The sequence below is a fragment of the Podarcis muralis genome, chromosome 5, assembly GCF_964188315.1.
Source record: "Podarcis muralis chromosome 5, rPodMur119.hap1.1, whole genome shotgun sequence".
Taxonomy (NCBI): Eukaryota; Metazoa; Chordata; class Lepidosauria; order Squamata; family Lacertidae; genus Podarcis; species Podarcis muralis.
The window spans coordinates 81,384,342-81,411,692 of NC_135659.1; the positions used below are offsets into that span (position 1 = coordinate 81,384,342).

General features: G+C 45.2%; 1 protein-coding gene across 1 annotated transcript in view; it reads right to left on the bottom strand.

The window, feature by feature from the left end:
• Window positions 1-27,351, bottom strand: part of PREX1 (phosphatidylinositol-3,4,5-trisphosphate dependent Rac exchange factor 1) — a 232,398-nt gene that overhangs the window by 54,923 nt on the left and 150,124 nt on the right. The window contains exons 14-17 of the mRNA XM_028735152.2: window positions 23,307-23,382; window positions 16,831-16,903; window positions 11,315-11,457; window positions 3,380-3,472 (exon numbers count right to left, since the gene is read on the bottom strand). Of these exons, the coding sequence (XP_028590985.2) occupies window positions 3,380-3,472; window positions 11,315-11,457; window positions 16,831-16,903; window positions 23,307-23,382 (385 nt within the window). The remainder of the gene's footprint in view (window positions 1-3,379; window positions 3,473-11,314; window positions 11,458-16,830; window positions 16,904-23,306; window positions 23,383-27,351) is intronic.

A 27,351-nucleotide genomic window follows, 5' to 3' on the forward strand; every position in this document is an offset into this window, starting at 1 on the left:
GCAGCAAAAAACCCACAAAAATTAAAGCAGGCACAGCACTTGAATTATTTGATGAGTGGAGAGGGGACCATAACCACCCTCCTCAGCTGATCTGGATGGTGCCTATAGATGCACACCCTGTGCATATTCCATGCATGTTGGTGTGAGAGAGAATGGGATGTCTTTGGCCACACCCACTGCTGGCAGGTGACCCCTGGAGGGTTGGCCAGTGGTGAATGTGGCCCGCGGGCCAAAGAAGGCTAGCCACTCCAGCATTAAAGGCGAATTACTCAATCGGCTCATAATGCTTTCCTTGTTTACTATTATATTCTGATGGATTACTGAATATTGCTTTATTTTTGTTTATGTTGTTTATGTTAAAGTTATGCTTTTAGCTTCACTTTTTTGTATTGGATCAGATTGTTATCAGGTGTGTGATCTTTGCTGTCTGTTTTGTTGTGTCTTCAGCCTGTAAACCAGGCACAGGCAAACTCGGCCTTCCATATGTTTTGGGACTACAACTCCCATGATCCCTAGCTCACAGGACCAGTGGTCAGGGATGATGGGAACTGTAGTCCTAAAACATCTGGAAGGCCGAGTTTGCCTACGCCTGCTGTAAACCATCACCGTGTATAGTAATATAGGAAGGTGGTATACAAAAGCCTCAGCGCCTAGGGCTTGCCGATCGAAAGGTCGGCGGTTCGAATCCCCACGGCGGGGTGCGCTCCCGTTGTTCGGTCGCAGCGCCTGCCAACCTAGCAGTTCAAAAGCACCCCCAGGTGCAAGTAGATAAATAGGGACCGCTTACTGGCGGGAAGGTAAACGGCGTTTCCGTGTGCGGCTCTGGCTCGCCAGAGCAGCGATGTCACGCTGGCCACGTGACCCGGAAGTGTCTCTGGACAGCGCTGGCCCCCGGCCTCTTGAGTGAGATGGGCGCACAACCCTAGAGTCTGTCAAGACTGGCCCGTACGGGCAGGGGTACCTTTACCTTTACACAAAAAATTAAAAGTGAAATGAAATGAAATCTAAAAGCTCAGCAATAAGAATGTGGGTGCTACCACATTCAGACTATTACTATTAGTTCATCTAGCTCAGTACTGACTGGGGGGGGGGGAGCCAAAAATGTATTTCTATTGGGCACCCTGTTCTCCCCACCCCTCCCCTCCCTGGAGAGCATCAGGCCACCAGAGGGTTTTCCAAATGGTCTGCAGCTGCTGCGCTGGCCTGGAACCATATGCCGGATAGCTTTGTAGTATCAAAAAGCAATTAAAGAGCCCAAGAATGCAATAAAAGGCATTACTGCTAGGTTTCAAATCTTCGCGAATTGAGCCGACGGCTCTCCTGTTCACCAGGATTTGGACTGGGTTCATATTTAAAGCAGTATCTTAAGGCCAAATGGGAAAGAAGGGCAAATGGTCAAAGCAAGTTTTTCTTCAAAGGTCAAGACAAAGATTCCTTTGCAAATTGTGTGCTTCTATAGTCTCAGAACACAGTGAGATTTCCCTCCCCACCCCAACACTGAAATATTCTATGGGCAGCTTTCCAAGGAAATGACGAAGGGATTATCTATCAGGCAGTGGCTTACCAAGAGGCTTGCATTCTGCTAAATCACAGCCTAGTGTAACATTTAAATGTAGTCAGTACTGGTAATTACAAAAATAAAAATAAAAATAAAAATAAAATAAATTCTGTAGTGTGCATTTGAAACCATAGAGCTAGTATTTGCAAATGGCTCCAGTGTTCCACTTTTGCTTAATTTGCCTATTTCTCCCCTCTCTTGTGATCTCTAGCACACCTATGGCTCTGAACCTGTATATACTGTACATATATACTGCATATACTGTAATATTTATGTCCCAAAATATTCAGAATCTGCCAAGCCTCAGATACTGAGTTTCAAACAAGGAATGCAAATTTAGCAACTTTCTGCAAAACAGGAACATTTGCCAAAAAGAGAGAGTGCTGCATGCATGCAGAATTAGAAATATCTTTGAATTGTTCCTGAGCATATATGCAACCATCACAATTTACACTGTGTGACTACCTCCAATATATAATGCACTTTGTAGACTTGTATATCTGCCCAATGAATGGCGACTTTTGCAAACAGTGAACATCTACCAGCAAAATTACAAGAGTGGATTTATGAAATTTGTCCTCTAAATGTGTTCACATAATAGGGGAACAATTGGTGGCTTATGTGCATTTCCCCCCTTAATACATCAGACCAACGCACTATGTGGGTGGCAAAGGCAGACAATGCTGGTCTTGAGTTAAGGAGCCATATATTGTCTGGATCAATCTGCCCAACGTTTATGAATCCACTCTTGTCAGTAAGTACATATCCTTTATTGTGAACATCCTGGGAAACTATAGATTGATAGCATGGCTGGCTTTGAAGGTTTTAGCTCTCCTCTTCCCATTCATTTCCATAATCCAGACCACCGTGCTTTGGCAATGTGCACATAGTCCTCCTGCTCGGTGACTGTGGTGGCAGTGTTTAAAAGACCACATTATCTGCACATGTTTGTTATAAATGTGCATCCTAGCAAAAAAATCACTATCACACAGATGCTCACACACATGGCTCTATCTTAGAGGTGTCATTCTAACCACCAATCTATTCCTGCAGCCACTGCTGGTGAGATTTTGAAAGCGGGGAAATTACAAGCTTTATTGACCAAAATGTACTACCCCATAAGTTGTGTTGCACTTTTGCTCTCTCACTTTCTCAACATGGCCCACTGTGTTGGGTTTTCCTTAATTTATTGTCTAGATCACTGGTGTGAAGTCTTGTGTTAAAGGCAGATAAAACTAGTGCTATTATACAGATGATACTAATTTCCAGTTGACATAAATGCTTTTGCCTTGAGGAATCAACTAGCTGTGCCATGGGAGATTGGTGACCAGAATCTCCTGCTGCTGTTGTTTTTCACTTCAAAGCAGCTATGAAGGGCTGTTAATTTGGTCCTGGATAGGGGATGCTTAACCATTTCATCCTATGCTGTTCTCTGGACCTAAATTCCCTACTCCCATCCCAAGTTATTAGCTCTGCAGGAGGAAAAAAGCCATGTGCAGATGCTTGTTGTTTGATGCTGATCTGAAAACAGCTTCCCTGTGGCTAGCTTCATGTCTTGCAACACAGTGTGCCGCTCTGGGCCAGAGGGGAGCCTGTTGCCTTATCACTTAATTAAATTACTCTGAAAGAATGCCATATAAAGGAACTAAATACCTAACAATGCACAAAAGCAGTTTCCTGCAACAGGAATCACAGAAGATCCTCAGTGGCCTTCTAGATGCTACTAAAATGAAATAACCTCCTGTATGTTATTTTTGGGGCACTTCAAAGCACCTCCTAATGCAGAAAAGGCAAATGTTTACAAATGTCAGGAGGTTTCACCTCTGCGTGTGACCCTCGACGAACAGACTTCACCACAATGGCTTTGTTCTTGTCTTCTATGTCGAAGCCATAGTCATCCTCTTCTGGCAAAACCTTGGAAAGGAGGAGAGAGGAAAAAATAACTTTGACAAACCTGTGGGCTGTTTCACCAACCAATGAGTTTGGTCCTCAGTTGTGTAATTGTTGGTTTCAATGGCATGGTTTGCATGTCACATTAAACCATTGTTTAAAACAAACCATGGTTCAGCGTGAACGCACAGCTTGTGGCTCCATGCTACTGTAAAGTTCTCATTGCACTCCACTTCTGCTGGCTTGTCGTGATATCTAAACAGGGTCTCATGGTTTGTTTCCTCAAAACAAACCATAATCAGTAAGCCAAGAACAGACCTTGGACCACTTGTGGTTGGTTTGGAGAAAGCAAACAAACCACGAATCTATGTTTGGATGTCATGACAAACTAAACTCTCGTCTGTTTCCCAGTGATGCAGTAGTGGGGTAGGAACACAGCAAGAACACTTCAGTAGCACCATCACACTGACAAGGGACAAGGGCTTTTCTTCCCACCCCCAGCATTTTAAAAAACCCCGGGACAGCGGAGGACTTCTCCGCTGTCCGGGGCAATCTTAAAATGCTGGCGGGTGGCATTTTTAAATCGCCCGGGACAGCGGAGGACTTCTCCCTGTCCGGGGCGATTTAAAAGCCCCTGGGAAGGCAGGCAGGGGGGACAAAGACTTTTGCCCCCCGCCAGCCTTCAGAAGAGGTCCTGGACCTCTTCTGAAGGCCGGCGGGGGGCAAAAGTCTTTGCTCCCCCCTGCCTGCCTTCCCGGGAGAGCGGAGAAAGGCAGTGCATTTCTCCGCTGTCCCGGACGGCTTTTGAAGGCAGGCTTTTGAAAGCCGTCTGGGACAGCGGAGAAACGCAGCACGCCATTCCCGTTGTCCCCCGACTTGGCTAGAAGGCTGGCGGGGGGGAGAAGCCTGCTCCTCCCCGTCGCCAGCCCCGCAAACTTGGGGGACAACGGGAGAGGCACAGCGCGCCCTTCCCGCTGTCCCCCGACTTGGCTAGAAGGCTGGCGGGGGGAGAAGCCTGCTCCTCCCGTCGCCAGCCCCGCAAACTCGGGAGACAGCGGGAGAGGCGCAGCGCGCCATTCCCGTTGTCCCCCGACTTGGCTAGAAGGCTGGCGGGGGAGAGAAGCCTGCTCCTCCCCGTTGCCAGCCCCGCAAACTCGGGGGACAACGGGAGAGGCGCAGCGCGCCATCCCGCTGTCTCCCGACATGGTTTGGAGGCTGGCGGAGGGCTTCCTCCTCCCCCAGCCCCGCAAGCTCCCAGAGTGATGCCAAAGCTGCGCGCAGCTTCGGCATGGCTCTGGGTCCCGTTCTGGGGGAGGGGGAAGATCGGGCTTCCCCCGCCCCAGCCCCACGCCTGGCGGTGGGGGAATAATTTTTTTCCCCTTTATTTCCCTCCGCCCCCCCCCCCCGCCAGGCTTTGGAGCAGCCTTCCGAAGCCTGGCGGCGGGAGGAGGTCTCTCCGCCCCCCCCCGCCAGGCTTCGGAGGAGGTCTGAGGACAGTGGGGAAGACGCGCTGCGCTTCCCCGCTGTCCCGGAGATTTCCCTATGGGCTTTCGTCTTGCGAAGCAAGCCCATAGGGAAATTCGTTTTGCGAAGCGCCTCCAAAACGGAAAACCCTTTCGTCTAGCGGGTTTTCCGTCTTGCGAGGCGTTCGTCTTGCGGGGTACCACTGTACACACACACACACACACATGAGACCTAACACAGTTGTTCTTGCAACACAACATGTATTGAAATGCAGGATTAATCTATGGGCACCCAGGATTGAGGACCAAACCAGATACAACAGTGGCAGATAGGTGCTTCACTGAAACATGGATGTGAATAGGTCTTATTGTAATAGCAAAAGCAGCACAAAGGAGAAAGATGTAGAACTTTTTTGCCCTTCCGCCACTTGTCTCCCCTGAGTCCATTGCCTCAAGCACTTTCCTCCAATCCTGGCTCATTTCCCGCATTAGATCACAGAATGGAGAATTGCATCTGGAGCAATTAACCACAGAGAGCCTAAGGCCCAGGAGGGAGAATGGTTAGCATCACACTCCCCCACAATCTTTTTACAGTTAACACACACACAGAGAGATGTGCACAGACTTCACATGTGAGCAGGGTGCACACATGAATAATGGTCCTGCCCCATTTAGCTCTGGCCTTCAGTCTTTTGACTTGTAAGCCAACGTGACTGCTAAGCCCAATGCAGCCCACTAGCCATGTATTGTGTCTCACCTGCCTGAGCCTGGAAAAACAAACAGGATGCTCAAAAACCCAGCAGGTTACATTTGGTTTGCCAGATTACACACACAAAAAGCAAACAGTCAGGAAAACTTCTCATAAACATGTTTTCCCACTCTGCCCCTCTTCACTGTCCAAGTGGGGGGCAATAGTGAAGGTTCATGGATACAATAGCAGGGAGAGGCTTTCTCTCTCTCTCTCTTCCTCCCTGTCAACCAATCACTGTTGCTAATAGGGTGACAGAGTTACTATGGGCAAGAACCTCCTTTAGACCCTTGAACCTCATCAGGGTATTGGGAAGTATGATGAGGTAACAGGGAGAGAAGAAGAAGACAAAGGAGTGGGATAATGTTCTCTGTTCTTTTCTGAGTGAAAGGAAGGGTAATTTTGTGTTTGGGGATGGAAGGAAATGTGGACTTTGAGAGATGCGGGAGGGTGGTGGAGATGGCAGTGGGATTCTCCACAAGCTCAAATCAAAAATTTTGGCGCTTTTAAAGCTCTTTTTGATTTTGAGGTATGCTTCAGTCTCCAAATTCCACTTCCAACCTTGACTAGGAAGAAATTCACTAGCCTCAACATTTCTCATTTATGTATGTTTCAACTTCCAACCAAATCCCCCTTCCCTGCCCGCCCGCCCCCATGTGAGGCTGCTCTTGAAAACTACCTGGAAACTTCCATTTATTCAAAATGAGGCAAACTGCATGTTTTCATACGGAAAAGGCTCCCAATGTATTTCTGTATATTTTTTAAGGTGTCGCTCTTAACCTTTAAGACTGCAAGTGAAATTGATGGTGAGGATAAGCAGGGCATTTCCAGCAGTGGCCCCCACATGATAAAACTCTCTCCATAGCGAATACTAGTAGTTCAGATCTATAAAAATGTCACCACGAGTGTTTCTACTCAGCAGTATCTGGAGGGGGTTGTACTGAATCTTAACCTGAGGTGGCTTAATCTATGGTGACTACTCTGCTTCAGTTTTTTGTAAGTTGCTTAGATTTTTTAAATTTTGTGTTAAGCAACTAAGAAGTTATATAAACTGACAAACAAATAATGAAATAATATGTTCTTTGTTTTGTGTTTTTGTCTTCTAAATTGCGTAGCAGGATTGGTTGAATTTGATAATAAAATTCTAATAAGAAATAAAATTTAAATTTGAAAATTGCATCAAACCTTTACATGATCTGCTAGGTAATAAGCATCACAAGAATGTTGGGTTAGGGTTTGGGTGGAGGAGTTTGCTACCATTCCTTTTTTCAGTGCTTAGAAGATACAAAGGTCATTATGTACTTGTGGGTCAGTGCTATTAGCTCACCAGTTTCCTTTTGTTGCAGCAGTTCATTATGGCAGAAGATTAAGGAAACTAAGCCTCCTTCCTGGCAGGAGTTGAAATATACAAGACAACACTACCTCTGGCTCCAAACAAGCAAGACAATGCCGATTCAGGAGCCGGTGAAGTTAAGGGGAGACAGTGAAGAAGAAGAAAAAAAACCCTGCTTACAAAACAACACTGAGCAAGTCTGTTCACTACAAAGAGCTCACTGGTGAAGCACTAGCCTTACAAGTGGCCCAGGTTTCATCTTCCAATACAATCCACCCTTTGTGCCCATAAGTTCTGGAGCCAATTGAAACTGGATGGGGACTCATCTGCTCCAGCCTGCCATTTTTCATTTGGAGAGGCTACAGGGGGATTGCCTGCCTGCCTGGGAAAAAAAGCATGCTCACAACAGTGTTTTTTCAAAGCAATGGGATGCGAGAGCTGTAATTAGCTCTACAATTTGACTGGATTCATGTGGGGAAAGCCCCAGGAAACCTTGACCCTTGGGCAAGCTAAACAAAGCAAAGTACTTTTAATACTACGTCTTGGTCATTTACTGTGGCTTAAAATAGTTTCAATGAAAATAACAGTTTAACCTCTCTTCACATTTAAAAAGGGAAGTTAAAAGGGAAAAGCAATTCGCCACAAGGCCGAGTAACGTTGCCTGTTTTCTATCAGGTCCTCCGCCAAGGCGTAGGGGTGCTGGGAGATGCCTATGCCCTTAAAAAATAAGTTTTGTTGAGTAACCATCAATCTGCTTTTCAGTGAGGATCTACCCAAATCAGCTCCCGAACAAATCAGCTCCCGAACGGCACAAACCCAGAAGTAATTGTTCCGGTTTGCAAACATTTTTTGGAAGCTGAATGTCGGGCACGGCTTCTGCGGTTTCTGATTGGCAACAGGAGCTTCCTGCAGACAATCAGAAGACACCTTGGTTCTCAAACCATTTCAGGAGTTGAATGGACTCCCAGAATGGATAAAGTTCGGGAACCAAGGTTCCACTTTATTTGCCCATGCTTTCCAAAAATAATAATAATTAAGAGTGAGGCTCTTTAATACACTCTGTTTCTGAATTATTATTTTTCTATTGTGGTTTTACCTTGCTGTTTTACTTCATGTTTTATGGTGGCTTATTATTACAGTATTTTAATTTAAATGGTAGATCATAAGTGCTTTCAATAAACACATGCATAAAAATAAACAGGGCTACTGGATACTACATAAGTTGCCATCTCTGTAGAAGGTCTATTTGTTTCATGATGAAACTTCCCAGACCAACCCCAGAGTCTTTACATTCCAGTTCTGAAGCCATCATTTATGAACAACAAAAGAGATATCCTAACACTGGTACATTTTTAGTATCTGGAATTAGGCCTAAGATTTAATTTTCCTGAACTATGTAGAGAATTTTGTATGTTTTTCCAGCATTTCATGTTTCATGCCAATGAACAGAAACAATTGCACAAGCAAACGAAATTAAATATTTGTTTGAAGAGTGTTTGCTTCACACTGGAACAATTTGCCTTTTGGCATCTGCACATGTCACTTGGCAGAAAACATCAGCTGTTCTTTCCAGTGTTAGGTCAGAACAGGGGATAAAAGACAAGGGGGAATAGAGAGGCAGTCGATTTCTCCTTATGCAATTTGGCATCTGTTGCAAAAAAAAACACCAAAAACATAGCGCATTTCAAAAGCCACTCGACTGAGACAATCCATCTTGTTTAAAATTCAGAAGGAACGTAGTGATGGATAAAGGTGCAGATGATGTAATTCATCCTTTCCCAACCTGGTACCCTCTAGATGTTTGGACTGCAATTGCCATCAGCCCCAGCCAGAACAGCTGTGGAAATCACCACATTGCCGAATGCTCCTGCAATGCAAGTCAGAATCCCAGCCTAGAAACCAAAGAATTCTAATTGTTCCTTCCTGTTCAGGTCCCACTGGAGAGGACACACCAGAGTGCACTTTGCCAAGAGCCTCTTCAGACGCATAGACGGCATTCAAACTAGATCTGCCACAGAGTATGCAACTCAACAGGGAGCGATCCCTGATGAAATTAGCTCTCTGGTGAAGTACCTACAGTATATGACGAGCACGTTTTCAAACATGTTTGCCTGCAAATACCTGTTTGTCACAGTCTACATTCTAGGACACATGCTTAGAATGTCCTAGATGCACACCTGAAAAGGTAATGTGTGAGGTGGCACAAAATGGGACTTGTGACCCGTTTGCAAAAAAGCCTGGCTAAAAATAATTGGTCAATAATTCCTCCAAATTGCTTATTTGAACAGGACTTTTTGTTTGTTATTTAATTCTTTTAATCTGCCCTGAATTGCAGATGGAAAGGCACAGTTAAAGCCTTTCAAATTGTTGTTGTTGTTGTTGTTTTATTAACTGCCCTGAACTTCAGTTCGCTGGAAAGGCAAAAGAAAACTCTTTTAATAGGAACAACAATATTTCCCCTTATATATTGACTACCAAAGATCATTTAAAGAACCTGCAGTTAACTGGCAAAACAGAGCATCAGCTGAAAAGGTTCATGCTTGTGAAACTCTTGTTCCATTTGAAATCCCCAAGAGTCCCTGCTTCACTGCAGACCTTGAAGTAGGCTCTAAAAATCCATTTGTTTACAAAAGCCTTCTCTTAAATGATGATTATATTCTGTTGCAGTATGTGTATTTTAATTGCATTCTTAGTGTTTTATGGTTTTAATTACATACACCATGCATGGGTTTGGCTTTAAAAAGCAGCCAATGAATATTTCTAAACATATATAAATAAATCAGATCTGTAGACAATACATAGCAAATGAGAAATATGTCTATTTTTTTTCAAATTGGGAGGAAAGGGTGGGTGGCCATTGCGGAACTGTTCTTTTAACAACCTCCTGGTATTAAGGGACTCAGCAGTAAGTAGTATGATACAGTGCACAGACTGCAAGTTTGAAAACTCAATTTCTCTCTTTGCTAGCTGCAATCTGTGGCTGGAGGGGCAGAGGCAACGAAGCAATGGAGAAAGAAACAACACTGTGGATATGAATGTCTGCTGCAATAAGAAAAATACAGAGCAGCAGCATAAGGGCAGCTGAAGCCATCCACTGGGATACACTTATTCTCCTTAATGGACCTCTGGATCCTTTCCCATGCTTTTTCCAGGCACTCTTTACTGCTCTTCCATTTTGCTATTATCCGCAAAGAGTGTGGCACAGGCTCTGGCCCATTGTCAGGAAATAAGCTTGTTTAGACAGAAAAAGAAAAAGGTAATCAAGACTTTTTAAATGATCCATTCAAAAGTGCAACAGAATGGAGCAAGAGCTTATAGAATCAGAATGACAGACCTGAGATACCTACAAATCCAGATGCGAATAGAAAACAAGTGGAAAGGAAGTCACTGCTTTGTGCACACATGGTTAAGAAGCAATAGCACACAATCAACATCAGTTCTGTAAGTGAAAATGCCCTCACATTGTGTTCCAAAATACAGCGGTACCTCTACTTAAGTTCACCTCGGGTTACGTATCCTTCAGGAATCGGCACCTCCGGTTGTGAATTCCTCGGGATCTGACCGGAGCTCCGGAACAGATCCCATTCACAACCGGAGGTACCACTGTAATCTCTTCTTACTTGTTTTCACTTGAAACTGGTTTAAGAGACATTAACGACCAAATCTCACAGAGCTGCTCGTGGATCTATTTATCAGTTTTCAGTATTCCATGACACTCTCTAGAATGACCAAAACACATAAGTTTGGGTGGAGTAACACATAGATTTGATTCTCACTGTATGAAGTCAAGGGGGTTAGGGAGTCTAACCACTCCAGATATGTTTCTGAGCACAGCCCTGTGCACCCACTATCCATGCATAAGGCCACTGCTTGGAGAAGGAGAGAGCCTTCTCCCAAAGTAACTTGCACTGGCGGTGCTGTTCCATTCAGTGTGTTGTCTGCAAAGCGATACCAATGAACAAGTCATTAAACACGTGGAAAGGGAGCTTGTTCATGGGGAAAGCCTAAATGGATTGTGTGGGTCACATGCCGGCACCCCTTGCAGAAAGCATGGATATCAAGGGTCAGAGGCAGGTGCACATACAGTGTTGGGACAGGACCAGCAGCACTCTTCCTTGTTCACGTGATAGCCAATTCACAGATTACATAAGATCAGACAAACAACATGTTAACATTGCAGGGAGAGGAAACTGCAATATATCTCTTGGCAAAGACATGCTTCTTCCCCCAAGAGCTTCACAATCTACAATCTAGACATACACACACAGTCATAATGATGGGCTTTAAAAAAAGAAGTAAGTGTATCAGAAGCTCTTCCTTACCAACAAGCTTTTAGCTAAGATGTTTTCAATCAGCTTGAAGTCGTTTCGCAATGGCTTGCTCTTGGAACTTGTACCTTCCATCTCCTCATCGGCATGGAAGCGGAAATACTGAGACTCGTCTTTGAATTCGCTCTTCTCCAGAACTTGAAACCAAAAAGTGGAAAGCGGGTAGATATGTCAGTACATGCCAAGCACAACAGGAATATAAAAGCAACATTGCCATTTAAAATAACAACAACAACAATGACAAACAGGTCACCAACATCAACAGACAATCATATATTCTTTGTTCTTACAGCTATTGAGCCCACTAGTCTGATCCTCCCAATGCATGAAGTTACATGGTAGGATTCTATATATCCACTTTTCTCTTGCAACATAGACGGAATTGTTTTTGGTTTAAAGGTGACATGTTGCAACTCATTTTGAAGCACATAGCTTTTTTTTTTTTTTAAATCTCATCAATGGGAACTTTCTGAAAGGGCAATAAATAGGGTGCTTTTTAAAAAGAAAAATCACTGTAAAAAAAATCACACCTTGCTTTGCATATGAAAAGGGCAAACATGATTACCAGATGGATGCTAAAGAGTCATGACCTCTGAATCACATCTGTCAGAGACTGCCTCCAGGTCCCAGCTCACAGAGGACCAACGCTAGCCAGTAGTAATGTACAAAAGTCTTTATTGCAGTACAGTTTCCATTTTCAAGCCCTAGCGTGCGTCTCTACGTCTAGAGACTAGACCGGCGAAGCTCCGTCTGAATCTCCGCCCCCTGTACACCAGCTTAAGACTCTAACCTTACTCCACCTCTTCCGTCTCTCCTTCCGCCTCTGGGTCCTACTACCCCCCGGGGTCCCTTCCTTCCTGGACGCTTCGGACGCGGACCCCTCTGACTCTTCCCCCTCCCTTCGGCGGGCTTTAGGACCTGGCTCCCTTTCCGGGCTGCTGACTGCGCCACCCTCTTGTACGTTTGAACTTGGCGCGCGCGCCCAGTCTCCGACCTTCCTTTTGACCGTTTCCTCGCTCTCTGATGCAGGCGTGGCCAATCCTGACTCATGTCCTTCCGCTGACGGAGAGCTGCCTGATGCCGATACCTGGGACTCCTCCCCCCTACTGCTCTTTGGTGGGGAAGCTGGTCCCGATTTCCAACTGCTGCTCTCTGAGTCCCCTCTGGCCCCTCCTTCCTGGGGTGTTCCCCTTGGCAACCCCTTTGCTCTGACCACGGGAGCCTCCTTCTGTGAATCTTCCGATTCACTGGAAAGACTTAGAGACCTAGGGCGGCTGTCATCGCTAACCTCTCCCTCGGATTCCTCCCCCTCGGTCTCTATCTCCTCCCTTTCCTGTGCCTCTGCTCCTGAACCCCTGACAACATCTCTCCACTCTTAACACCTCCATAGAGTTCTCTGATAGCGCTTTCCCTATCCTGCTAGTCCCAGTAGGACAAACATGCTCTCCTCTGCAGTAGGTCTGACACACTGTCCCTGCAGACGGGCATGAGTCTAGGCTGTGTGTAGCTGACACAGAATTTGAAATATCCAAGGGAGGACACGAAACAACGGCTGCTTTTCATCCATGTCTTGGAAGAACTCCAGTTAGTAAACATAGGTCCATTGTGAGGTTTCCAAAGGCCAGCCAACTCCATAGAAAGATAAGAGAATGGCCATAGAACTACATTAACTTCTCAGCTGTGTCTCTTCTCCTTCAGCAGTGTTTTGTTTTTGGTTTAACTATTTTCTTGGCTGGAATTCATTGAACCAGAGAGGTCATGTCCTAATATACTCCTTCATCTTCTGGGGCCATGCCACAGGTTGCAGCTATAACAGCTGATGTGTGGAAGAAGTATAATAAAAATATGTAGACGGCTTGTTAGACTTGAAGTCAGTTGACCCATAACCTGCTAGACTTTGGCCACCATCTGTTGTTGATACTGCACCACACTTGGACCATTGTGATCAGCAGAGTATGCACAGGTCCAGCAGAACATCAGAGTTTTCTTGCTTTCCAGTAGTCAGTTCCCAATCTATTCTCAGTTGAGAAAACTCCTTTCCCACTCAGTTCAGACCCTCCAAGTGTCCCTATTTTACAGGGACTTACAGAAGTTGTCCCAGTTTCTGATTTGATCCTGGAATGTCCCTATTTTCATTGGAGAAATGTTGGAGGATATGGAACTATGCGACTTCCGAGCTGAGATAAGTAACTATACAACCTTTAAAAGACATCTGAAGGCAGCCCTGTACAGTGGTACCGCTGTTTACGAACTTAATTCGTTCTGGAGGTCCGTTCTTAACCTGAAACTGTTCTTAACCTGAGGTACCACTTTAGTTAATGGGGCCTCCCGCTGCCAGCACGCAATTTCTGTTCTCATCCTGAGGTAAAGTTCTTAACCCGAGGTACTACTTCCAGGTTAGGGGAGTCTGTAACCCGAAGTGTTTGTAACCCGAGGTACCACTGTATAGGGAAGTTTTTTAATGTTCAATGCTTTATTGTGTTTTTATATATGTCAGAAGCTGCCCAGAGTGGCTGGAGCAACCCAGTTAGATGGGCAGGGTATGAATAATAACGTTGTTGTTGTTGAAGAGGACATCCCTATTTTCATTAGAGAAATGTTGGAGGGTATGTCAGTTCCGTTCAAAGTATAAGGTGTTTATTGTCTTATGTAAAGGACAAGCATGAACACCCTAGCTACATTAACTTCAAGAGAAGCTGGTACATCATGAACTAATCTACTATAATAAAGTTCTTCTGGTCTTAGGAGTAAACCTTATAAGGATACAAGTATACAGAGAGATCCACTAGCACTTTACCTTGCTAGCTCACCATACTATACTGAACCCATACAGCATGTAACCTTCAGGTTCTCTGCTGATCCCTTGCACTGAGCAGAAAACCTCTTCTCAGTGAATACCTGACACTCCTGCCGATGATGCAGAATGCAGCCTTGCCTTTGCGCATACACACATTCCTTAGAAAAAGGGAGGATGGGTGAGTCATGCTCCAGGCATTTAGCCTTGGACTGGTTCTAAGCCACACAATGGAGTTGATGGGCTAACTCTAAACAGAATCCAGGCATGGGGTCTGGGCTGCTCCAAACTACACCAACATGGCTGTACATGCACCCTGATAGAAGCACAGAATCATACAAGTTGGAAGGGGCCCAAGGGTTAGCTCCTGCAATGCAGGGATCTCAGCTAAAGCATCCATGACAGATGGCCACCCAACCTCTGCTTAAAAACCTCCAAGGTAGGAGAGTCCACAACCTCTCACGGGAGTCTGTGCCAAACAACTCTTACTGTCAGAAAGTCCCCCCCCCCAAAAAAAAAATGTTTAGTCTGAATCTCCTTTCTTGTAACTTGAAGCCACTGCCTTGAGTCCTACACTCCAGAGAAGGAGGAAACACCCATACACCACAAGCTGCTCTCTGTTTTCTTCCCTTTATTTTCTGAGTTCGTCCTGAACAAAAGCACTATATATGAACACACCCTGTGGTCACCTCTCCATTGCTGTGACATTTGGTCTAACTGAACAAAGAACAGAGTAGAAGGAAAGTGCATGTTTGTGAGTGTAGACAGTTCTAAATTCAATTCCTAGAATACAGGCCTGGCACAAGAACGCAGCTGCCAGACTTTCTTGAGGGCCCAACCTGGAGCCAGTCCTGCCAGCATCTCAATGTAAATGATCTTAGGCAGGACTGATGGAAAGGTCCCCTACCTAAGACCATGGAGGGTAACTGCAGGTTAGCAGGGACAAAATGAACCAGTGGTCTAATAGTATACAATAACATCTTATATAATGAACTCCACCCACTACTGATGTAGGAAAACTAAATCTCAGCTAATACCTGCTTATCTTCTTACTAAAACATACATACTGCAAGCCATGTAGAGTTTTAGTCACAAAGACACAAACACACCCTTGATTCAAAGAGAACATTTGGAAGAGTAAAAATGATTAAGTTTTCACACATGGAGGTTCAAATCGTAGGGTTTGCCTTTTTAGAAATAGCTTTCTTTTTATAGCTCTCAAATGGATGTCTGGGGCCACTTCAGTGTCTAAAATACAATAGCAGGGGTGGAGACAGAAAAAGAAGAGGGAAATGAATGACATTAATCAAAAGCTGCCTGACAATGGGCTCAGAGCTGCACCATGAACAAAGGAAAGGTGTAGGGAAATGGCTGGATGTGGGGAGATCAGTTTTCATTTGGGGGCAGATCTTCACTGCTGAATGGGAAGCAATCAGGACATAGGGCATTGCTTGCAAAGTGCATTTGTGTGTGTGTGTGTGTGTGTGTGTGTGAGAGAGAGAGAGAGAGAGAGAGAGAGAGAGAGAGAGAGAGAGAGAGAGAGGCGCAGAGGCAGAGGCCTATTCGGTCTAATTTGCTCCCTTATGTGCTTGAAGAGAAATGTTTTATCAGTTGCTTGGAATGGACTGGAGGAGCACTGTTATGCCCCAGCACAGACAGATGATCTGGTCAAAATCTACCTCAGACTTTGCAGAAGAGGCAAAGACAGAATAAGTGAAGTCTGAGGTAAATTTTCAATAAATTATTATTGAAACAAACTGAACAATAAAAATAAATTCTCTTATTAATTACTAATTCCTTTCTACCTTGATTTAACACCCCCCAACCCTCAGAGACTTAACCAAATGAATTGGAAGTGGTGGCGCTTGGTTTTTACATCCCTGCTTTTACCTGCTAACGATGGGTAGGGGGTATCACAGCAAGGTGGGGATAAGCAAGGCAAAGAGACCACATAAATTCACTTGCGTCCCCCAAGAGGGCTTTTTTTATGAGGAACTCCCTCCCCCCCAAAAAAAAAGTGATTTTGAAAAGTAAGAATTTGTCTTTTAAATAATAACTATATTTTTATTAAATTGTTATATTTCTATTTTATTTTTGGATCTGACTGCTTCTGTAGGCCCCCTGCTGTGATGTCACGATCCCCAATCCACCCAAAATGTGTTCTTATTTTTTTTAATTGAATGTGGCCATATTTACACTTTAGCCACACCCACTTCCCCACTTTGCGACTCCCTCTTTGCCATGCAGCCCCTCAGAGCGTTTCGCTCTGGCCTCCCTCTTTGCCATGCAGCCCCTCAGAGCGTTTCACTCTGGCAGGTCTATCGCCGTCATCAGTCAACCAAAGTTATTTGCAGGCTATTTTCAGGGCACACTTTCCTGTGGCACAACTGTCCTTTGCTTATGCACAGTGATCAGCAGGGAGCCGGTGGTAGAGGCCCTCCCCTTGGTCTCTTCCAGCTGCATAATCTTCTGCATGAAGCAGAAGATACCCTACAGGTTTGTGTACACCTTGCAGTTTTAATGCAGATGGCAAAATGGTTTGACTGTTAAAGGCTTTTGGCTCTCCTTCCATCTTGCAGGCCCGGTTCAGTGGATGTTTCGTACTCTGCACTGGTGGCAACATTATGCAGCAGAAGGTTCTGCCACATTTCCTGGTTAATGAGACAATGTGAGGTCCCTGTTAATTGGCTAGGAGAAGGGGATATTGATGAATTACCATGGTGCATGAAGCCATTGTTGCAGAATCCAACGCCCAGCGCGACAGCTTCCTCCCTCGTCTGACAGTCTCCCTGGTAACAAGAGAGGACAAATGTTACACCTCAGACCACTTCCTAATTCACAGAACTCCCCCCCCCCCCCAGTCTGTGACCGGGTCCCAGCTCTCAAATTAGTGCGGCACTCTTTGCAAAGAAACAAAAGTAAGCAATTAAAATGGGACTCCCTTTGCCTGAATCCCATTCATTCCTATATATAGTGCCTCTTGCCTCCCACAGGAATTGGAAGCACAAAGACCAGAGCTCTGGAAAGCAGCTGTTTTAACAGTACAAACACAGCACATTACCTCAATGCAGAGACCTTCTTTAACTGGCAATTGCAATAGTCTGAATTTACTGCCCATTGGCTACAGACAATAAAACACCTCTTTAGAGTAAGAGGAAGCCAAATCCACGATAGAACGAGGGTGAAGACTCCTCATTCAGACTTCCCAAAGGCCAGTTTTAATACAATTTCTATATGACACTGTTGCCCCCCACAGAGAAAACCACGTCTGCTTTAAAAAGAAATAACCCATACCCCTGCCAGTCACATTATTTGAATGAATGTTAGTGTACAATATTTCCAGGAATGATGCAATGGGTGTTTCTGGCTGACCTGGAAAAGCAGACAAAAATGTTTGCTTTGGTGCCTGATTTGTGTGGGTAGTCAACTGAAGTAGAACCACACCGGCATAGCTCCATGAGGGAAGCTGTTGATATGAGCCTTTTCCCATGTGTACCAGGCAGTTTTACAACCATTAAGTGAACTCCCCTTCCTCACTGAAAGAGATTCTTCTTCGTGCTCCATCCCCATTTAAACCTGGACATACGTTCCCCTTCCGTGGTGATAGCAATAGCTATGTCACACAGCTAAGGAAACTTAACTCCTATCATAACATATTTTGTACTGGAACAGTCAACAGCATTGCTACAACCTATCCATAAATATTTCTTGCTTAGGTCTAAAAGGTAAAGGGACCCCTGACTATTAGGTCCAGTCGTGACTGACTCTGGGGTTGCGGCGCTCATCTCGCTTTATTGGCAGAGGGAGCCGGCGTACAGCTTCCGGGTCATGTGGCCAGCATGACTAAGCCGCTTCTGGCAAACCAGAGCAGCACACGGAAACGGCGTTTACCTTCCCGCCGGAGTGGTACCTATTTATCTACTTGCACTTTGACGTGCTTTCGAACTGCTAGGTTGGCAGGAGCAGGAACCGAGCAACGGGAGCTCTCTCTGTTGCGGGGATTCGAACCGCCGACCTTCTGATTGGCAAGTCCTAGGCTCTGTGGTTTAACCCACAGCGCCACCCGTGTCCCTCTGCTTAGGTCTAAAATCTGACTAATCACTTTATTTCAGGGGGTCACCATCATGGTGCTCACAGGTCCCAATGCTGTGTTCAGGCCCTGCTTGAAGGCTTCCTATAGGCTAATGTGAATGTTCGCTTTGTCAGTAAAGACTTAAACTACCAGCTGTTTGTCCTCCTTGGGCTGGGTGTGCTCAGGACAGCAACTAGTTCACACAAGAGAACCTTAATCTGATCAGTCTGAGGACATAATAATGTCTCTTGTTGAGACAACTGTGCACCAAACCTGCCTGTTTTAGTTATTGGTACAAACTGCTGCTATAGAAACTTCTCACCTCATGAGAGGAGAGAAACACAAATTAAGTTCTGGGACTGCTTTGCTTCCCCTTTTTCCGTTGAAGCACTTCCTTTTCCCTGCAACTAAGAGAAGGGGAAAGCGGTTGGGCCACAATGCAAAAAGAAACAAAACAACTTGGTAGCATCAATTCCCTTTTTCGTTTCTAGCTGCTGAAATAGAAGTACTACTTGAAAGGTGAATGGACGACAGCAACTCTCTCCTTGCTGGGGAGAGGTTTGCAATGTGAGCCTGTAGTAGCTGTAATGTGTGCCTGTAGTAGCTGTTAGAACCAATAGCTGCAACAAGTGCAAGGAAACTGAGATAAATGTAACAGCTGCCATGCATGTAATATGTGAAAACTGAGACTAGGCTGTATTTGTCTTTATGCACTAAGACTAGTCCAGTACTGCTTTCAGCTTCAACAAACTCAACAAACACAGAAGCTACTGCAAACATCACAAAATGCTGCAAGTGTTGACCAGATCTCTTTCTCAATTTTCCTGCAGCACAGGCAAACCAGAGGGTAGTATCAAACTACATGAAACTTTTTCACATTAATATAATTTCTAGGCTTAACTTACATTTTTCCCCCCCCCCATACAATTTCCTGCCCCAGGGCTTTCTGTGAGTTAAACGGGGAAATAGTTCATAATCCGCAAGGGGCCACAATGTCATTTTATCTACCCCCAAACTGTGTTTAAATCGAAGAGGAAATGGTTTTTGACACCATTCTTAAGCAAGCCTTTGGGAATCCAATCTGCTTACAAGCAACTGCACGTAAAGTCTTAGAGCAGATGACTTCTCCAGCAAACTTGGCTTGCAGTCGTCATAATGCAGCTTGGACTCGGGACATTATTTCTTGCAAAACAGCAACTTTCAGGTCAAAGAGGTGACTAAAAATAAAACATTGCAAATCCTCTCTGCATACTCCAGATACCATACAAAGCCTTCCCAAATGGAAAAAGAAGAGCAAAAACAAAGTTTAAGAATGGTTCAGATAACAGAATTTGAATGGCTTACATCTGAGCACAGCTGGAAGCCAGTCTGGGCCTATGGCTGGAACATTGGCAAAGGAGTTGCAGACTACATGGCAAGAGAGCACGTAACTTAGAAATCCACTTAGAATTTCTGGATATTAAGTGGCATATAAATACTTGGAATAATATTGAATAATAAGGCTTGTATGGGACGCGGGTGGCGCTGTGGGTAAAACCTCAGCGCCTAGGACTTGCCGATCGCATGGTCGGCGGTTCAAATCCCCGCTGCGGGGTGCGCTCCCGCTGCTCGGTCCCAGCGCCTGCCAACCTAGCAGTTCGAAAGCACCCCCGGGTGCAAGTAGATAAATAGGGACCGCTTACTAGCAGGAAGGTAAACAGTGTTTCCGTGTGCGGCTCTGGCTCACCAGAGTAGCTTCGTCTCGCTGGCCACGTGACCCGGAAGTGTCTGCGGACAGCGCTGGCTTCCGGCCTCTAGAGTGAGATGAGCGCACAACCCTAGAGTCTGTCAAGACTGGCCTGTATGGGCAGGGGTACCTTTACCTTTACCTATCCAATGTAGCACCTATGCCTCTTGTTCCGTTGGTGCAAGGATTTCTCCTTGTATAACAAAACTCACCACAACCGCCATACAACCCCTAAATCTCTTCTGGGAGTTCTCCCAAGCCTCCAAAGTAGATCTTGGAAGAGCACGGGGAGGAGAGGGAGGGGAAGTTCTGTTGTGCAAGGGTAAATCCTTACAGTAATGGAACGAGTGCAGTACATACCATCCTAATACTTGTCTAATGCTTAGCCTCAACAACAACAAAAAACATTTTTAACAATGTTTTTTTCTGATTAAAAATGTGCTGTTGTATTATTTGCAGAGTCTGTATGCCACTGATCGCTAGCTACTGGGAATGTCAACAGGACAGGGCTACTGCCTGCATATTCTGCTGGTAGGCATCTAAGAAGCATCTTATTCTTCTATTCAATTATGGCAAAATGTTGCTTTCTCTCCAATGCTTGGCACACAGGACTGACACCACAATCCAAATGAGCTTGATTAGCTTGATCTGCCTGCTAAGTCAAAGGCAGGACCATATAACACCGTTGTAATATAAAGGTATGTGATCTTGTTCTGGAATAGCAATACATGCCCTGCCAGGTTACTCACTTTTTTATTATTAAAGATTAAGCACATTTTAGAACTTAATCCGTGAGAAAATGAAAGGGGAAGCCTGGAACATACATACATATCTTGTTTCCAATAGGAGTGGGAGGCATATATTTAAGGGGAAAGCTGACTCTACAGGCCATGTGGGAACACCAAAGTATCCAGAAGGCACGACAGCAGGAAACCCCAGGAAAGTTATGTTTCCTGCTTCTAGAAGTTACAGGACTTATTGCTACATATGCAGCACGTCCATATACATTTCTAGCCACAGCATAGGGGTCAGATACTTCTCTTTTGACTAGTGGACTATTTTTTTCTCCAGTATCTATGTAATTTGGGGCACACCAATGCTCTTTTCTAAGGGACGCGGGTGGCGCTGTGGTCTAAACCACAGAGCCTAGGGCTTGCTGATCAGAAGGTTAGCGGTTTGAATCCCTGCGACAGAGTGAGCTCCTGTTGCTCAGTCCCTGCTCCTGCCAACTTATCAGTTCGAAAGCACACAGTGCAAGTAGATAAATAGGTACCGCTCTGGCGGGAAGGTAAACGGTGTTTCCGTGCACTGCTCTGGTTCGCCAGAAACGACTTAGTCATTCTGGCCACATGACCCAGAAGCTGTCTGCGGACAAACGCCGGCTCCCTCGGCCTATAGAGTGAGATGAGCACTGCAACCCCAGAGTCGTCTGCGACTGGACCCAATGGTCAGGGGTCCTTTACCTTTTTTTTAATGCTCTTTTCAGCACTTGCTTTGAGCCAGGCCAATGGCTATACACTGTCCACCATCTACACAGTATTGAATAGCTCAGTCAGGAGAACATGAGACTCTTCATATCAGGGTTGTGGGTTCAAGTACCACCCTGGACGAAGAGATTCCTGCATTGCAGGCGGTTGGACTAGATGACCCTTGTGGTCCCCTTCCAACCCTACGATTCTATGATTCCCTGAAATCTTGGAGAACTATTGTCACTAAGTGTCAACAATATTGACCAAGACTGGCCAACAGTATATATTGGTCCAAAAAATAGCATCGTAACTAGTTATTTCTACTCTGGGACACTCACCCAATTTTACAGCCTTGAAAAACTGGAACATGGTTGAGCCAAGAATGAGCTCTGGCCATTAATGGTCCAACTGTTCAAATTCCAAGTCTTGCAGCTCAGATAGTCTATACCTGGTCAGATGTTGGCATGTTGCTACAATCCTATGCCAAATTTCTCTCTTTTTCCTCCCACGTCAACGGTGTGCAGTGGCTGAACGTGCTTTCTTGTGTTAGGCTGACAACATGAACTGTAATGAGGACGCTCCAATGGGTCAGCTAACCCAGCTAAGCCTCTGAATAAGAGGACATTACATAATGCTAAGTTTATGTAATATATTACAACTTCCATTGCCAACATGTTTAATGATATTTGATGCCCATTCTGTGCTCTTATAGAAGTTAAGCACAGAGAAAGTGCCCCTGTCATCTCACATTACATAGCTGCTTTCAAAAGTTCTCTCAACTCTGGCTATATCTTGTACACAAAAATCAACAAGTTCATTGAGGGGGTGAATATGGGCGAAAAATTATATACTCAATAAGGCAGAAAGTGTCTCTTACATGATTGCTTCTCTGGATCTTTAGATATTGATGTGGAAATGAAAACCAGACTCTTCCATTAGTAAGTGATCTCCTTGGCTGTTTGAGCCCAAATTACAAACAGAAGGAACAGTTCTTCAAAACTCTGCCAAGCAATTAAATCTAAACGAGTATAGGGCTATCTTATTTGAAAAATGAAAACTTAAGATATTTATTTGTGCTGGATTCATACGAAAGCTTACTCAGAAGTAAGACCCACTATGTTCACTCATACTTACTCTAAGGTAAGTTTGCACAGGACTGCAGTTTGCGTCAAAAATAATAGTATTTTCCATAGTTTTCAGTATCCAAAAATGGCTCTATTAGAAGCAGATTTTTAATAGTTAGCTATGGCATTAGCCCACTACAGGTGTGTATGGTTTATGGGGTGTTAGGGGAGGCAGAGTACTTCTGGTGGGGGACATACCGTGCTCGTTCTTGGGTAGTTGTCCACCTTTGGTCCCCACCCTACACTCAGCTCTTACCTGTGGCTCCTATAAGCTGTCAGCATGCGAAAGTGGCCACACCCTGAGAATGGCTTCGACTGGCTGGCTAAACCAGGTGAGGGTAGCCAATGGGTCTCAAACCCTCAGTGCAGGACTTCCCCGACATGCAAAGACAGGCTCTGGTGCATTGAATGGATGGGACCAATAATGGGTCCAAGAGTCAAGAAGTTTGTGCATGTGCTGCAAAGGGAAGTGAGGGGCAGATGAGGCCCGTCAACCTGGGAAGGTAGCCCACCTAGGAGAAGGAAAACTCTGGTCCTAAACCTCTACTGCCTTGTGGGATATCTTCAGGAGAAGAAAAGGCTATAGAGTAAACCCTACGTAAATCCGGAGTGGAGCCCTTAAGACGGTTGGATGGCACCTTGTACTGCCTCCTTTTGGCAACTCCTGCAGCCAAGCTGGTGCCAAGCACCTTTCTCTGCTTTCCTTTGGACCACATTAGCGAGGCTGATGCTTCAATGTAATAAAACTGTGAAAGGTGCAACAGCTGAAGCAAAACATCAGCATGCGTATGCTGTCATTACCTGAGCAATCAGCCAATCCACCAGCTTGCTTGCTGGGATCACTGACTTGTAGGTCTTCAAGTGGTAGTCTCGGTCTCTACAGAAAGAAAAATGGAAAGCTCATTAACAACGTGGTTGTTAGTAACATGAACAATGTCGTAACTTAGGCAGAAAGAGTAGTTATAGAAAGGAAATTTCTCTATCCTGGGGAAACCCAGCCAGATGGGCGGGGTACAAATAATAAATTATTATTATTATTATTACTATGCAATTTATAGTTCCGCTAATCACCACACTGAAATTCTTGGCAGTTCCCATGGACATTCCACGCAGGGCAGGGAATCCCAGACATTACTAGGCTGCTCCCACTGAACTCCGGCAATTCATACCAGTCTTAAATCTGTTGGTATGTATAGCATTTGTTGGTATGTATGTACATTTATTATTATTATTTATCATTAGCTAATAAAGGGTTTTGTTTACAGTTCTCCCTGGATACTAATTTCTACCCACCTTCCTAGTACAGAAAGCAATACTTGTTCTTGCATGTTGTTTGCTTAATGCTGTTGGAGCTGATGTATTCAAAAGAAGCCCCTAATGGTATGCCCCAAGGTCAGTAACATTTTCTCAGCTGAAGCGATTATCATTTTTTGAAGTGTGTATGAATCATTTGCTTAATGGATGAAATACACATGTGTGGAAGCATGAGTGTGCACACACAAACACACTCCAGCACCACTTTCCCCTGGGGTTACAGTGTCTTCAATTAAACAGAATTCCGATTCATGAAAGGCCTTTGTGCTCCAGGTGCTATTTGCATGACAATGATTTGTCACTCACAACACCACATCTGCTCCATAACTGGGGAATAAGAGGTCAACTGCAAAAAAAAGGGGAGGGAGGGTTGCAGCCTCTTCCTTTTAGCAAGCATTGCAACAAGGCTTGTTTTCCTCATCCTAAGAATTTGTTTTATGTGATCAGCAGCATTTGGTTTAAGAAACAAACAGACCATGTGACCATGTATCCCTTTTTCAAGCATGGCTAGCTATAGTGCCCATCTGAAAGCTAAAACAGGGAATCGTTATGTTTCAATACTTCAAATAAGCAGAGAATGTTTTACAAATAATGTTACACATATGAGGAAAGAATGTTTAAAACAATGTGCCAAAGTAAGAATTATTTTCTAAGATTGCCTCCTATGAATGTTTCACTTTGACCCAGTAGATTGTATCTCAATTCCTGGAGTTCTACCAAATGAAATGATCTGGCACTTATTCCATAAATATTATATATCAGTTGCTTTAGTTTCTGACTGAATTGGAGTACGGTTATGATAAAAGGAAGAAAACATGTCTTACCAAACATGTTTGGTGGAAGTAAGCTGAATTTCAGCAATACAAGCTGGTAATGTGTCTGAGATCCGAGTACTTAAAAAGACTAGCAATTGGTATATGGCAGTCAGGATACTCAGTGAGAAATAAGATAGAGGCCAATCAAACTGTGGAGTTGCTTGGAGATTCATGGAAATAATTGTGTATGTCATAAACACGAATCAGTTTGTTGTACAAGTATCTCACCCTGTGCTCAGAGGGTAGGAACAAAAGAATGACTGACATAATGGCTGTGATGTCCTAGGACAGGGATGGGGAATTCATGGTCTTCAGATGTTGTTAGACTGAAACTCCCAGCATCCCTGGCCATTAGCTGTGCTGATGAATGTCTAACAACATCTGGAGGGCCACGGAACCAAATGAAGTTTATTAAAACAATACAAAATGAAAAACCTATTGGCATAGCTACTCTTGCTTACTGGAACCTAAAGCTTAAACCTATTCCTGTTAATGTAGAGGACACAGGACTAAGAGAGATGGCCTTTGCCACTAAGTGCTCATAACTTATCTTTGAAGGAGAATCCTTCAAAGCTCTATACTGCCCAGAATGGTCCATTCTTCATGGGAAACCCCCCGGGCTGTGGGCACCTAGCTATCACTGGCAACCACTGGCACTGTCTTTTCCCCCCAAGCAATTCTGATGCCCTTGTGAATGTGTCCAGGGCAGCTGTTTATCAGCTCCATCTGGTACGCAGGCTAAGACCCTACCTGCCCGCTGACTGTCTCGCCAGAGTGGTGCATGCTCTGGTTATCTCTCGCTTGGACTACTGAAATGCGTTCTATGTCGGGCTACCTTTGAAGGTGACCCGGAAACTACAATTAATCCAGGATGCGGCAGCTAGACTGGTGACTGGGAGCGGCCACCGAGACCATATAACACCAGTCTTGAAAGACCTACAATGGCTCCCAGTACGTTTCCAAGCACAATTCAAAGTGTTGGTGCTGACCTTTAAAGCCTTAAACGGCCTCAGTCCAGTATACCTGAAGGAGCATCTCCACCTCCATCGTTCTGTCCGGACACTGAGGTCCAACGCCGAGGGCCTTCTGGCAGTTCCCTCACTGCGAGAAGCTATGTTACAGGGAACCAGGCAGAGGGCCTTCTCAGTAGTGGCGCCCGCCCTGTGGAACGCCCTCCCACCAGATGTCAAAGAGAAAAATAACTACCAAACTTTTAGAAGACATCTAAAGGCAGCCCTGTTTAGGGAAGCTTTTAATGTTTAACAGGTTATTGTATTTTAGTGTATTGTTGGAAGCCGCCCAGAGTGGCTGGGGGGACCCAGCCAGATGGGCGGGATGTAAATAATAAATTATTATTATTATTGTCAGGGCTGCCTCAGGTCCCAGCTCACAAGAGACCAACGCCAAGTCCAGTTTATATACAAAGATGTTTATTGCAGTGTATTGTACGTTCCACAGCCGAGGCGCGCAGCCCCACGTCTGTTACGCTTAGACCGCTGAAGTCCCCTCTGAGTCAGTCCCTCCTCTGCACCAGTTTAAGAGGCTTGTGCTGCTCCACCTCTTCCTTTCTTTCCTTTTCCGCAGGGTCTTCCTGCCCCCTGGGGTTTCTTCCCTCCTGGATTCCCCTGACGCGGAATCCCCAGACAGCTCTTTCCCCCTCCTGCATGCTTTGGGACCTGGCTCCTCCTCCGGGCTCCCTGTTCTTCCGCGCGCCTCCACATTTGAACTTGGCGCGCGTTCGCAACCTCTAACCTTCCTCTTGACAGTTACACTACTCCCTGCACTACTCCCCTCCCCTTCCGGGAGGATGTCTTGCTCCGATCTCCCCTCCCTCTCTGCTTTCGGACCTGCTTCCCCTGTCACTCTGGAATCTCCACCCCCTTCACTGCGCTCTGGCGGAGAAGCCGGTCCCGACTCCCAGCTCCCACTTTGGGTTCCCCTGCTGGTCCCCTGCTCCTGACGAGTCCCCCCTGTGACTCCCCTTGGCCTGACCACAGGCGCCCCCTTCTGGGAATCCTCCGATTCACTTGAAGGACTCATGGAATCCCTCAAGTCATTGTCATCCTCTTCCTCGCTGTCCTGGGATTCTTCCCCCTCGCTCTCCGTCTCCTCCCTCACCTGTGCCTCTGTCCCTGAACCCCTGACAATTATTATTATTATTATTATTATTATTATTATTATTACCATTACCAGGGGTCATGTAAACTTGCAAGCTACCACAACCCCCAGCTGTGGGGAGTCCAGAAGGCTCCTTGGTTTTCTGAGGCATTCCAGGCTGAGCTAGAGCAGAGGTTTGATCAAACACAGGTATAAGCCTACCATTAGATACCTCAATTGGTAGAACATGAGACTCTTTCATCTCAGTGTAGTGGGTTCGAGCCCCACGTTGGGCAAAGGATTCCTGCAATGCAGGGGGTTGGACTAGATGACCCTCATGGTCTCTTCTGACTCTATGATTCTATGTTGCAGTGGTGGTGACAAAGGCAACATATTCCTCAGTGAACTGCACAGCAAAGGTGTAATAGACTGGTAAATCAGCTGGATTCAGACCAGTGTGGTATAATTGAGAAATTTATCATCCATGATGAATGTGATGCCACAATTAGTGCAGGTCCATTGGAAGTCCCTGGAGCATCATCTAGCTACAACCTGTGGAATCAGTTCCAGGTGTTGCAGTTTGAGGACCTGGAACTACATCCTTGGTCATTATGACTAGT